The sequence below is a fragment of the Gracilinanus agilis genome, chromosome 3 (assembly GCF_016433145.1).
Source record: "Gracilinanus agilis isolate LMUSP501 chromosome 3, AgileGrace, whole genome shotgun sequence".
Lineage (NCBI taxonomy): Eukaryota > Metazoa > Chordata > Mammalia > Didelphimorphia > Didelphidae > Gracilinanus > Gracilinanus agilis.
Genome location: NC_058132.1, coordinates 162,817,829 through 162,831,188, shown reverse-complemented (window position 1 = coordinate 162,831,188; position 13,360 = coordinate 162,817,829). Strand labels below are relative to the sequence as shown.

General features: G+C 45.0%; 2 protein-coding genes across 5 annotated transcripts in view; both read left to right on the top strand.

Annotated features, from left to right (window-relative positions):
• Window positions 1-7,631, top strand: part of FOXRED1 (FAD dependent oxidoreductase domain containing 1) — an 11,956-nt gene extending 4,325 nt beyond the window's left edge. The window contains exons 1-12 of one of the 3 annotated variants that reach the window (XM_044668341.1): window positions 630-739; window positions 2,365-2,585; window positions 4,075-4,185; window positions 4,382-4,500; window positions 4,767-4,861; window positions 5,099-5,200; window positions 5,504-5,580; window positions 5,799-5,959; window positions 6,064-6,193; window positions 6,466-6,570; window positions 6,827-7,085; window positions 7,264-7,631. In XM_044668341.1, coding sequence (XP_044524276.1) covers window positions 655-739; window positions 2,365-2,585; window positions 4,075-4,185; window positions 4,382-4,500; window positions 4,767-4,861; window positions 5,099-5,200; window positions 5,504-5,580; window positions 5,799-5,959; window positions 6,064-6,193; window positions 6,466-6,570; window positions 6,827-7,081 — 1,461 coding nt within the window. In that variant the 5' untranslated portion in view covers window positions 630-654 and the 3' untranslated portion in view covers window positions 7,082-7,085; window positions 7,264-7,631. Of the gene's footprint in view, window positions 1-629; window positions 740-2,364; window positions 2,586-4,074; window positions 4,186-4,381; window positions 4,501-4,766; window positions 4,862-5,098; window positions 5,201-5,503; window positions 5,581-5,798; window positions 5,960-6,063; window positions 6,194-6,465; window positions 6,571-6,826; window positions 7,086-7,263 lie in introns of those variants that run through there. The other 2 variants (XM_044668342.1, XM_044668343.1) reach the window with 2 other exon arrangements.
• Window positions 7,632-7,728: 97 nt separating this feature from the next.
• Window positions 7,729-13,360, top strand: part of LOC123240638 (TIR domain containing adaptor protein) — an 18,944-nt gene continuing 13,312 nt past the window's right edge. For both annotated transcript variants that reach the window (XM_044668344.1, XM_044668345.1), the window contains exons 1-3: window positions 7,729-7,909; window positions 10,259-10,452; window positions 10,962-11,030. The gene's annotated coding sequence lies outside the window, so the exon portion shown is untranslated. The remainder of the gene's footprint in view (window positions 7,910-10,258; window positions 10,453-10,961; window positions 11,031-13,360) is intronic.

Sequence of the window (13,360 nt, the reverse complement as noted above, 5' to 3'; positions counted from 1 at the left end):
GCGGGGGGAAGGAGGGAGGAAAAGTCTGAGGGCTTCTGGCAGTTGATGTTTCCTGGGGAGGTGTCCCCTAGCGCTGCGGACTTGGGAAGGAAGGAGGGCCGGGTGGAGGGGGGGATGGGGAGACGGCTGGGGGGACGGCACCTGCAGCAGCACGGAGCGGATCAGCGCGTTGACGGGTCCGGTGCACGAGTCGCTCACGCCCTGGAAGCACCAGAGCACGAGCCCGCCCTTGGAGAAGATGGTGAAGAAGTCGAGCATGGCGGCGGCGGGGCGGGGAGGGGAGGGGAGCGGGCCGCAGCCGGGGGAGTCGGGCTGCGATCGCCGCCGCTTCCTGCTGCGCCAGGCGCGGGACACGTCACACCAGAGGCCCCGGAAACCTGACAGCCGCACTTCCGTTTCAGGTCTCTAGGGCTTTTTTTCCTTCCCCTCCCCCAAACCCTGTCCCGTAAGGCTGGCGTATCCTGAAGCTAGCCAATGGGCTTGGGGGGCGGGGCCAGAGGAAGAAGAGGATTGGTTGGGAATTGCGTGATGACTCTAGCCAATTACGTATAGGGGAGTAGCCTTGAATAAGCCAGTGAGAATTGGCCTCTGTAGCCGCACGGAGCGATGACGTGAAAGTGATGGTCGGAGCTCTTCTCCGCGCCCTGGGGTACCATGTTCCGCGGTGCGCTGCAGCTGGGCCTCTCCCGTGGATTGCTGAGCCGGGGCCTGCGCACGCGCAGTAGGGGCCCCTTCGATGGTAAAGTGGGAAGAATTGGGGTCTGGAGCTGGAACCCGTATCCCAGTCCGGGAGTGCTGAACTGGGAACCGTGTGCGCCTTGGCCTGCCCTCCTCCCCTCCCCTTCCCCTCCCTGCACGCGGAGCACCCCCTCTCTGGGCTAGGGAGAAAGGTGACCTCCCGCCGAGACTAAAGGGGCAAGGGTAGCCTGGCCTGCCTGTGTGCACCCAGCCAGAGCCTTTGTGCTTCAACCTCGTTTACCCATCTGAGTGACGGTACACAGCAAGAATTAGAGGAAACCTTCCTAGCAGTTAAGAGGAGGCGGGACGAGATAACATCTGGGTTCCCATCTCCAGATTCTATGTTGAGCACCCCCTGAGTCTAGAACACAGGCATTTATATAGCACCTATTAGGCACCGGCACTGTGCAAAGCACTGTCAGTTATCTCATTTGATCCTCATAACCCTGGCAGGTAAGGTGTTGTTAGTATCCCTATTTTACTATTGGAGTAACTCAAGCAGGCAGCCATTAAATGGCATGCCCAGAATCACTACAGCTAATAAGCCTGAAGCACCTTTTGAACTTGGGTTCCTGACTCCAGCCCAGTGGTCTATCACCAGCTGCCCTATGAGCCCGATTTAGTGTGGTAAGAGATTGCTGGGCCTGGAAGACTAGAGGAAAGGAAGGATCTTGGATTGAGGGTTAGAAGGCACATTTAAGATCATCAGGTTAATTAATCCACTCATTCAACATCTGAAAAAACAGGCTCAGAAGATGGGGGGAGGGAAGAACCTTAACTTTTTGTGTGTGTCATGGACCCTATCTCAGAATAATGTCTTTGAATTATTGCAGGAAATGCTAATTTTCAGTTAGATTTTAGTGAAAAGAAAGACATTTTTTTTTTCTCTTCTAAGTTCACATTTTTCTTTGAAATCTATCCATGAAACTGAACCCGAGTAAGAAGCTTTGCCTTATAAGAAAGTAGTTAATGAAAGAACTGGATTCAAACTTAGACCCCCTGATTCCAAGTTTACTGAATTGGACAGTTAGATTAAGGAGGTATTTAATACCAGGTTAGTAAATTTGGACCTTACTCTATAGGCTTCAAATTGCTTAAATATAGCAATGAAAAGATAAAAGGTTTAGAATCAGAATGTTATCAAGAAAAGGGCTTTGTCAACTATTCTAACTCCCTCATTTTACACTTGAGGAACCTGAAGTCCAGAGTAGATTAAGTGACTCACCCAAGTTCCATAGGTAGTAGAAGCATTGTTTCACTGCAATTGGCTTTAGTATCAGTGTCCAGGATTTGTAATAGAAGTACTGGGTGACCACTTAGGAAGCTAACTAGTGAAAAGCAATGAAACATTCTTTAGAAGTAGAGTTGATTCCTAGCTGTGAGACCCTGGACAAGTCACTTAACCCCCATCCCTTAGTCTTTACCTACCCTTTACTGCTCTTCTGCCTTGGAACCAATACACAGCATTGATTCTAAAACAGAAGATAAGGGGTCTTTTTTAATGGTGGAGTTGAGGTAGGAAAACAGTGCCACATCTTAGGCAGCCTAGCCTGGTAGTTCTCATCCCTAGGGTGAGAAAGAAGAGGATGAACAGTACCCTTCTGTGACCATAACCTTTCCTTACAGACAGAGATGGGAAATGGGCAGAGTTTAAGAAAAAAGCTCAGGCAGCCTGGCCTGGAGGATCCTGGGAGCCTTTTTCTGACACAAGCCACCTGCCCCCAGAACATGCAGATGTGGTGATTATAGGGGGCGGTGTGATCGGCTGGTCTGTGGCTTATTGGCTGAAGCGGCTGGAGGCAAGGAGAAATGCCATACGGGTACTGGTGGTGGAACGAGACCCCACGGTGAGGACTAGATGGGGAAAGGGGGTGTGGAGGTTGGATTTTACCTCATGTTGGGAGGAGTTTTAGGGAAAGGTCAGAATAGAAGAACTTGTTGTTTGAACCCAGTTGCCTTGAAACTAGTTGTCCTAGGGCTCCTACCCTGAGAGGTAACTAACAGTGATTTGTGTATTTTATGAAGATGTCTGCCCCTAGTTCCATTTCCAAGAATGTGCTTTCCCATTTTTGGCCCTCAAAACCCTCAATTCAAGTTGTGGGTAAGGAACTCAGTCACCACAGCTTCCTGTTAATATTAAACATCATTATCATCATTGTAACTTTCTTTGCAACATTTTACATTTTATAAAGCTTATTTCAATGGTTAAAGTATCATACCAACTTTTTCCATGTTCCCTTTAAATCTAAGGAATTTTTTGAAAATTTATTTCAGGAGCAGTGAGATGGCTCAGTGGATAGAGAGCCAGGCCTAGAGACAGAAATTCCTGGGTTTAAATTAGCCTCAGACACTTCCTAGATGTTTGACCCTGGGCAAGTCACTTGACCCCAATTGCCCAGCTCTCTCTCTTTTTTTTTTTTTTTTTTTTTTTTTTTAAAAACCCTTACCTTTTGTCTTAGAGTCAATACTGTGTATTGGCTCCAAGGCAGAAGAGCGGTAAGGGTAGGCAATGGGGGTCAAGTGACTTGCCCAGGGTCACACAGCTGGGAAGTGTCTGAGGCCGGATTTGAACCTAGGACCTCCTGTCTCTACACCTGGCTCTCAATCCACTGAGCTACCCAACTGTCCCCTTTACCTTTCTTCTGCCTTGGAACCGGTACTTAGTATCTGCTCTAAGACAGAATGTAAGACAAGTTTTAAGAAAAAAAGAAAATTCATTTCAACTCAGTTTTCTTTTTATATGATAATGGTGTATACTCTTATCCAATTATACTTTTTCATTTTGCATTATTTCATAAAAGTTTTTCAAGATTTTTTATCCTCATCAATGTATATTTCATTATGGTATTTTACAGACCATACTACATTCCCCTTTTGAATATTCAAGTTGCTTCTAGTTTTCTGCAATTTCAAATAATACTGCTTTAAAAATCTTCTAACAGATTTTTTTTCTTTTTTAAAACACTGAGTGCAAATTCCCAACAACAACAAAAAAATTGGGTAAAAGGAATGATTATTTTGTAACCTTTTCTGTGTACTATCAGATTGTTTTCCAAAAAGGCAACTGGTTAGCAATTCTACCAGTAAAGTATTAAATTTCAAATGCTACCTAAAGCCCAGAGTTCTATCACTTCTCCGGGACTATTCCCATCCCTCTGTTTAAACTGACCCTCCTTTTTCTGTACATCTGCTTATCTGAACTGATTTATGCATTGATATATGGTTCCTTATTGATTTGCTTTCACATTTTCAAACACTGATATGTCTAAGAATCACTCTGCTTGTGATGTTTATTGCACTGGCTGATTAAACTCTGTCCCTTCTTCTGTCTTGCAGTACTCTAGGGCCTCCACCGTGCTTTCCATTGGAGGCATTCGGCAGCAGTTCTCAGTCCCTCAGAACATCCAGCTATCTCTCTTCTCCATTGAATTCCTCCGTAACATCAATGTATATGAGGGATTGGGGGAAAGGTGGGGGATTCATTTGGGCCATTAGCCCAGGAGGTACAAGGGTCTAGGCAGCTGAGGAGTCTGGAGACCTGACTGCGAGATTTGTCCTCTGGGGACTTCCCTGTCATTACAGTTAGGGGTCTGCTGTTGGGTGTAATGGCTGGCATCCCACTCATCCTCTCTACATCCCACAGGAATACCTAGCTGTGCCTGATGAGCCTCCCTTAGATATCCAGTTCAATCCTTCAGGCTACCTTCTGCTGGCTTCAGAAGAAAATGCCTCTGTGATGGAGCACAATGTAAAAGTGCAGAGGTGGGTGCCACACCGAGGCCAGCATCAACTTCTGCCCTACTTCCAACTCCATCTACACTTCCTTGCATTTCAGATGGGAATCTGAGACTTGCCCATCCCACCCTAGAGACTCTGCTTCCCACTGAGAGTGTCCCAGAGATAGAACCTGTCCCATCTCTCATGAAAGGAAAAGGGACATTTTCTCAGTTCTGGTCCTCCAGAGAAGAATGCCTCCCCCTCATCTCTCCCCCCCCCCCCCAACCTCTTACCCCTTTGCTTTTTCTCAGACAAGAAGGAGCCAAAGTTTCCCTGCTATCCCCCGAGCAACTTAAAAACAAATTTCCCTGGATCAACACAGACGGTGTGGCTTTGGCATCTTATGGTGAGAAGGAAAAGGAAGGGTACAACCTTTTCTAAATAACAGGGTTTGACGAACACTAAAAATTGTTTTTACACATAAATGAGAAAAAAATAAAACATAATTGTGCAAAAAATTTTTTTTAATTTAAAAAGAACAGGGTTTGAAGTGGGAGCCTCTATATACAAAGCCAATCTTGACTTCTGGCTTTGACTTTTGTCCACTTAGCTAGGTTCCCTTCTCACTGTTTTCTTTGCCCAGGGCTAGAGAATGAAGGCTGGTTTGATCCATGGTGCCTGCTTCAAGGACTTCGACGAAAGGCTCTTTCTATGGGGGTCTATTTCAGCCAGGGGGAGGTCACAGGTGAGTCTCTCACCTTCCTCTTGTACTATGGGGGTTTTCATTTTTATCCTTGGGCTAAGCAAGGTAGGCACCTTGAATGTTAGTCCTGGGTATCCTCCCTCTTGCTCTAGCCAAGGACCAATCTCTCCATAGCCTGGGTTCTCTTGAAGAATCCCAGCCCTTGTCAGACTACACATGGTTCTCTTCTTCCCAGTTACATGATCTGTCTTCCCCAATACCTGTGAGAAGCCTTCACCCTGTGCTTGGCTTCTCTGCAGCTTCCTTGACTGGAACATAGTAGGCCAATTTCTCTCTCTTCTCCAGAGTTAGTCTCTTCAGTAAGACCCATGGTGACTTCCAGAGGGGAGCAAGTAAACATTAAAAGGATTTATGAGGTCCATGTAAGTAAGTAGCCAAAGCAGTGAACAGTGACTACCCTCATTTTAACTTTCCCTTTCTCATATCCATCTCATTTCCTTGCCTGCTCTGATGGAGACTAATCTTTTGCCCAGTGACAATGATGCAAAAGTCAAAGACTCAGAAAAGAATGAATCACCTATAGAGTGCTTGGAGCTAGGCAAAAACTGCCTCCTCCCCTGATCTCCCCTGATGCCCACAGGTGAAGATGAACAACAGCCTGGAGTACCAGCCTGTGGAGTGTGCTATAGTGATCAATGCTGCGGGGGCCTGGTCTGGGCAGTTGTCTGAGCTGGCTGGCATTGGCATTGGACCCCCAGGCAGTTTGCAAGGAACCAGACTTCCCGTGGAGCCAAGGAAAAGGTGATAAGGATCTGGGTAGGCAAAGGAGGAAAGGAGCCAAAGAGTACAAGTTGGGAAAGGAAGTCCAGGGCTTCCCTGACTCTGCTCTCCCTGGCATGTGGCAGGTATGTGTATGTTTGGCATTGCCCTCAGGGGCCTGGCTTGGAGGCGCCATTAATTACAGACACCAGTGGAACCTATTTTAGACGGGAAGGACTAGGTGGCTACTACTTAGGTGGCTGTAGCCCCACTGAGGTAAGCTGGGGGTTTCCAAATGAAACTTTGAGGTGATGAGGAGAAGAATTTAGATAATAAACTTTTATAGTTGTCAGTGAACTAATTATTTAGCGACTGTCCACAATATACCCAGTACAATTTATGCTACAGTCTCCTTGAAGTTTGAAATAGAGGAAAGGCTGTCTCCAAAAAGGGACTATGGAGATAAGCCTAAAGAGTGATCCCTGGGGTAAAAGGGACCAGCTCTTTTCCCCAAATACTACAGAGACCACTCCCTGCTTTCATCCTAGGAAGAGGAACCAGATAATGGAGATCTAGAAGTCAGTCATGACTTCTTTCAGGAAAAAGTGTGGCCCCATCTGGCCCAGAGGGTTCCAGCTTTCAATACCCTGAAGGTAATTACCCCAGAGGATTCTTTGTTAGGAGATAGGGGATAGCTGGGGGAGGAGAAGGCTGAAGTTCTGGTATTCATAGAAGCCCTGGAACCCCACTTTCATCATGGGGAGTCTGTTAAGGTGAGCCTAAGAGAGCTACTGGTCATCTATCCCAACTGGAATTGATGGAGTAGGGAGATGGGTTAGTGTTTGCCAAGTACAAGGGACCATAATGTTAAAATGCCTCCTTGAGTCCTGCCTTCTTAATCCCACGCAGGTGCGGAGCGCCTGGGCTGGCTACTACGATTACAACACGTTTGACCAGAATGGCATCGTGGGACCCCACCCGCTGGTGTCCAACATGTACTTTGCCACGGGCTTCAGTGGCCATGGGCTACAACACGCCCCTGGTGTGGGACGGGCTGTGGCAGAAATACTGTTGAGTGGGCAGTTTAACACTATCGACCTGAACCCGTTCTCCTTCAACCGATTCTACCTGGGGGAAAAGGTGCTGGAGAACAATATCATCTAAGCTGGTAAGTGTCACTGCCAGCCAGGACCATCCCTCAGCCCTGTCTGCAGTCCCTTCCTGCATCCACAGCCTTCTTCCCATCTTGTGCCATTGTGCCAGAGGCTCCTTTCCCCAGACAGTAACATACTTAGCCAGACCTGACCGAAGTGCCCTAATCTCCCTTGCTTTTTACCTTCTTTTAGGTCTGGCTGCCTCTTTGTCTATGATGGAAAAGCGACCAAGAGCAATATTCTCAGGACATCAGGGACCAGCATGCAAGACTTCTGTAGTACCCAAGCCCCTTGTCTTTTTACCTCAGAACTTGTGCCACCCAGGCACTGGAAGGACAGAGATAACTGAGGCTGGTTCTGGGGACTGCTTCCTGATCACAACAGGGAACCAGATTAGTCACAGTACATTAAGAGTGATGAAGAATACTTCAGTGCTGCAGTGCCCAGTGCCTGTCCAAGGAGTGTCTGAGCATTCTGGGACAGACTGAGCCGAAACTTTTTGACATTGTTCTTTATCTTTTTCACCAAGCAATAAACCCAATTAACTCCTTCCCCACCAACACACTGTGTCCTCTGCTTTGAAGCCAAAGGGACATGCCTTTGATAACCACTAACTGTACCAGACTTTTCAGGAAATCAAGAACTAAGCTTCTCTTTAAGAACATTCCTGTGTCTTAATTCCTGATTCCTGATCCAGTTATTATTGCTACAGCTGCCAGCCAGGAACCCACCATCTTTAATGAACAGGCCAGGGATAGCAGGAAGGAAAGCTTGAAGAACAAGAACAAGTTAAATCTGCCACCAACACTGCCCACTGATCACATGCCAATATTTACAGGTGAATTACTCTGAGGAAAACGCATAATTGGTAGAACCTCAATTTTCAGCTAGTGAATACTTTTGTCCAGTAAAAGTGACCATATAGTAAAAATTAAAAGAAACTGCCTTTCTAAAAAATGCCTGAATTAGAAAGTAAGAGGACTTTAGTGAAATGTTCCACTGGTGGCCTCATTCCCCCTTCACCTTAGAGATAGCTACTCTGAGAAGTCTCAGAGAGTGAAAAGAAAGTGTGGCATTGTGATATATGAGAAAGGGAACTGAATCTGACCTCAGAGAACCTAGATTCAAAGCTCCTGCTATTTGACGGCTGTGTCACAGTCAAGTCACTTAATATTTTGGGATCTACTTCCTCATCTGAAAGACAATGTATAGTAGAAAGAGCATCAGACCTGGAGTCAGGAAGGACCTAGTTCAGGCATGAGTTGTGTGGTATCAAGAGAGGAAGGGAAAGGAATAAGCACTTCTGTAGCACCTACTGCGTGCCAGGCAATGTACTAAACACTTCTATCAAGTAGGTGCTATTATCTCTAAACCATTTGAGGAAATGGAGGCAGACAGACAAAAGCCTCTTGCCCAGAGTCTCAGCATTGGCAGAGCTGATTTTGAGCTCAGGTCTTCCTGGCTTCAGGCCCAGCATAGCTCATATTCTCCAGGAGTTTGGCTGTGAGATAGAGGATAGCAGGATTAAGTGAAGGCTTTTTAGGGATGTGAGAGCTCCAAATTTGTGAACAACAAAAAAGGAGCTAATGGACAGAAAATTAAGAAGAGATAATTTAGAGTGGTCTCTAAGGGAGTAGGATTGAAGATATAATTCAATAGACTGGCATTGGCAAGAAGAAGGGCCACCTCTTCCCCTGAGAATGGAGTAAAAGAGGAATGAGTCAGGGATGATGTTGAGGTACTTTGCAATGTAGAGCTGAGAAGAAGCCTTGGGTTTCTTCAGTGAAGTATTTGGTAAAGTTCTCTGCTAAGAGGCAGGAAGTACAGAGGTAAGGCAGTAAAGAAAAGGTCTGAAAGAGACAGAGTGGGACAGAGAGTCAAGAGGAGTAAAATGATGGATAAGTGGTAGTAAGGGCCCCATCTGAGACTACATAACAAAAAATGGGTAGGGAATCCTCAGAATTACTTACATTTTTTTTCAGTTGAGTTTCTTCCTAGAGCATAGATACTGAGAATATCTCCCCATATGAATGAGAATGAACTTGGAAGCTGGTTCCAAGTCTGGTAAAAGGTCAAAGAATATGGAATTGTAATTATACTCCACCAACAGCTTTGCTCTCAGGTATCCTTGCCCCTACTTTGCTCTCAGCCCCTGCTGTGCTGAGTCACCCATTGCTCTAATTTGGCAAGCAACAAAGAAGAATTATTCAATAGCAGAGACAGTTCCTACTCACCCTGGTTAGAAGTGGTAGGAGGTCAGAGTATTCTAAGATGATTAGAAGAGGATCCCTGAAATGCCTGACCATAGGATGGATGTAGGCCAAGTAGAAAGGTCATAGATTCTATAGCAAGAATGGTGGATTGAGAAAATAAGTAAAGTGGAGGTAGCAATATATGATGGCTAACTTAGAAATTGGCCTTGGAAGTATAATTCTATCTCTGGCACTTAAAAGAGTATAGTAATATGCAGTGATGATAATCATTATGGAGGGAACATGGTTGTGGGGTTGGCTGGAATTGTGGGATGGAAATCATTGCAGTCGAGGAAATTGAGGAACCATTCAAAGAACCCAAGGATAAAAGTTGAGGACAAAAAAAGAAATTGTGAGACTGGTGCTAAAATAACTAAAGGATTCCCTGGAGGTCAGTAGATAAGTTCAACTAGAATAAAGAAAGGGTAGTATGGGCTGATGGCACAAACTTCCAAAAGGAGGAGAGATTTTTGGACAAAGATTGCAAGAAAGTCTGGGAAAAGGGGGAGAAGGGGTAAAGGACATGCCATGCCCACTGACTCATCCTGAAAGTTGGAGGGTATCTCTTTGGAAGGGGATTGCCAAGGATATTGTATGTTAGAAACACTTAAGGAAAAATCCAAGGATCCGGGGGAGTTTGTAATAAAGAAGGACACCAAGGATAGAAGACAATGTGGGGAGAAGCAGGGATAAGAATCTAGGAGGAGGGAATGAGGACTTTCATCCGCTTGGACCTACTAAGATACAGACAGAGGAAAGATAAAAGAGTAGAGCAGGTTAGCTTGAGATGGGAGACAGTGTCATGGTTCAAATCCAAACCAGACACAATAATTTACATGGAGATGCCTAAGGGACAGATCACCTGAGTTCCAAGCTCGTGTTTATTTCGCTAAATGTCTCCTACTTGGGTTGCCTACCTGCCTTTTCTGCCCCAGCCTACAGAAGGGAAGCTCCAAAAGTAGAGGGGAAGGACTCCGGAGCCCAACGGCTCCTTTACTTCCGTCTGGAACCACTTCTGCCTGAAACCACCCTCCTCTGACCACTCACTTCCTTCCTGGGCCAAAGGCGGGGCCAGAGAAACTATCACAGCCTGAGTAAGCGGGTGTCCTCCTGCTTCCTCCCCTCCGGGGTGAGTCCTGGGGTCGAGGGAAGAGGCGTCGAGAGGGCGGGAGGGGGCGAGAGCCACAAGAAATCCTAAGGAAGGACTGAGGGGGTTGCAATTAGACCGCTTCGAGACTCCTAAGGTGTGGAGGCAGAGAAGACACCTGGAAAGAAAGTCCGGGCGAGGGGCAGCACCAGACTGAAGGCGGTCCCTGGCAGGCAGCCAGACCTGTAGTGCTGGGTCAGAAACGGGAAGCCCTGAGCTCTGCCCAGCTGGGCTGATGTGCTTTTCTGCATCTTCTCTGCCCCGCCCCCCCCCCCTTCCCGCTTGGGAGGCCCACTTCGCCCCGCTCCTGTCCCATTCCACCTTCTTCCTCTTCCCTTTTCCCTTCAAACCCTCTTTCACCTAAAAAAAACTGCGATCTAATTTCCGCCTTGACAGAGATGTCATTTTTACCACTGTAAAAAGCTTCCCTCAGCCCTTAGTCTCCATATTGATCTCTCTGTTCCAGCAATGCTCTCATTGTCTCCCTCTAGAGCCCTCTACCTGTCTCATGTCAGCCTCCACATACACTTGTCTGCACAGGAAAAGCCGCCTGACAACAGGTAAGCCACCCCATCCATTTATTCCCTACCTCTTCAAATGACTTTGTGTTACATTGTATTATTTTGTATTCACTTAGCTAAGGGCCTGTGTCATCCCATCAGAGGAATTAAAAACTGCCTAAGGACAGGGATCATTCATTCTGTCCACAAAATAAACCTAGTACTCTACACTTAGCAGGTATTTTGTAAATGCGGTATCCCTTCCACATAGAGACTTTCTCCATCACAGGTTCCATATGTCACAGATCTGCATAAGAAATTAAATGGGAGGGGCAGCTAGGTGGTTCAGTGGTTAGAGAGCCAGGCCTAGAGACAGGAGGTCCTGGATTCAAATTTGGCCTCAGACACTTCCTAGCTGGGTGACCCTGGGCAAGTCACTTAACCCCCATTGGCTGGCCCTTAGAATCAACACACTATATTGATTCTAAGACAGAAAGTAAAGGTTTAAAAAAAGAGAGAGAGAGAAATTAAATGGGAATTTGGGAAAGCTGCAGATGACATAGAAAAAGCGAGCAGACAACAGAGAAAAGATTTAGAAACTCAGAAATGCATAAAATATATATTTAGAATTATATAACAATAATATGCTTTATCTTTTAATACCACAATGTACATTTCTTTTTTAAATAAGTAAAATTATATATTAATTTAATTAAAATAAGTAAAAAGTTAAAGTTTGCAAAAAAGAACACAGAAGCCAGCAGATGACCCACAAAGGCTTGAACTAATGTAGGAATATCTTAACATTGATCTACAGATAGCCTAAGACCAAATATTCAACCCAGATTTTACAATAAAATACTGTAAACAACTCATAAAAAAAAAATTAAAAATCAGACTTCTTCTCTGGTATGAAGGAAGGACCAAAAAGTTTTACTTGGATTTTCTAAATCACAGATGATGCTGTACCCCTAACCCCTCTGATGTGGAAAAGATACGTGTATTTTTTTTAACTAAATCTCTACCTTTTTTTTTTTTTTTAAACCCTTCCCTTCCATCTTGGAATCAATATTGTATATTGATTACAAGGCAGAAGAGTGGTAAGGGCTAGGCAATGGGGGTCAAGTGACTTGCCCAAGGTCACATAGCTCGGAAGTGTCTGAGGTCATATTTGAACCCAAGACCTCCCATCTCTGGGCCTAGTTCTCCATTGATCCACCCAGCAACCCCCCTCTTTTTTTTAATGCAGATACTTTCCCTTATTTCTTTTTTTTTAAAAAAAACATTTTTTAATATTTATTTTTTAGATAAGTTAACATGGTTACATAATTCATGCTCTTACTTTCCCCTTCACTCCCCTCACCCAGCTCTCCCCACCATGGCTGATGTGTATTTCCACTGGTTTTAACATGTGTCATTGATCAAGACCTATTTCCTTGATAGTTGCATTGGTATGGTAGTTTAGAATCTACAACCCCAATCATGTCCTCATCAACCCATGTGTTCAGGCAGCTGCTTTTCTTCTGTGTTTCCACTCCTACAGTTCTTCTTCTGAATGTGGGTAGCGTTCTTTTCCATAAATCCCTCAGAATTGTCCTGGGTCATTGCATTGCTGCTAGTACAGAAGTCCATTACATTCTATTTTACCACAGTATATCAGTCTCTGTGTACAATGTTCTTCTGGCTCTGCTCCTTTCGCTCTGCATCAATTCCTGGAGGTCTTTCCAGTTCACATGGAATTCCTCCAGTTTATTATTCCTTTGAGCACAATAGTATTCCATCACCAGCATATACCACAATTTGTTCAGCCATTCCCCAATTGAAGGACATTCCCTCCTTTTCCAATTCTTTGCCACCACAAAAAGCGCACCACAAAAAGCGAAATATTTTCGTACAAGTCTGTTTATCTATGATCTCTTTGGGGTACAAACCCGACAATGGTATGGATGGATCAAAGGGCAGGCATTCTTTTATAGCCCTTTGAGCATAGTTCCAAATTGCCAGCCAGAATGATTGGATCAGTTCACAACTCCACCAGCAATGCATTAATGTCCCAATTTTGCCACATCCCCTCCAACATTCATTACTCTCCCCTTCTTTAATTTTAGCCAATCTGCTAGGTGTGAGGTGATACCTCAGAGTTGTTTTGATTTGCATTTCTCTAATTATTAGAGATTTGGAACACTTTCTCATGTGCTTATTGATACTTTTGATTTCTTTACCTGAAAATTGCCTATTCATGTCTCTTGCCCATTTATCAATTGGGGAATGGCTTGATGTTTTATACAATTGCTTTAACTCCTTGTATATTTGAGTGATTAGACCCCTGTCAGAGTTTTTCGTTATAAAGATTTTTTCCCAATTTGTTGTTTCCCTTCTGATTTTGACTA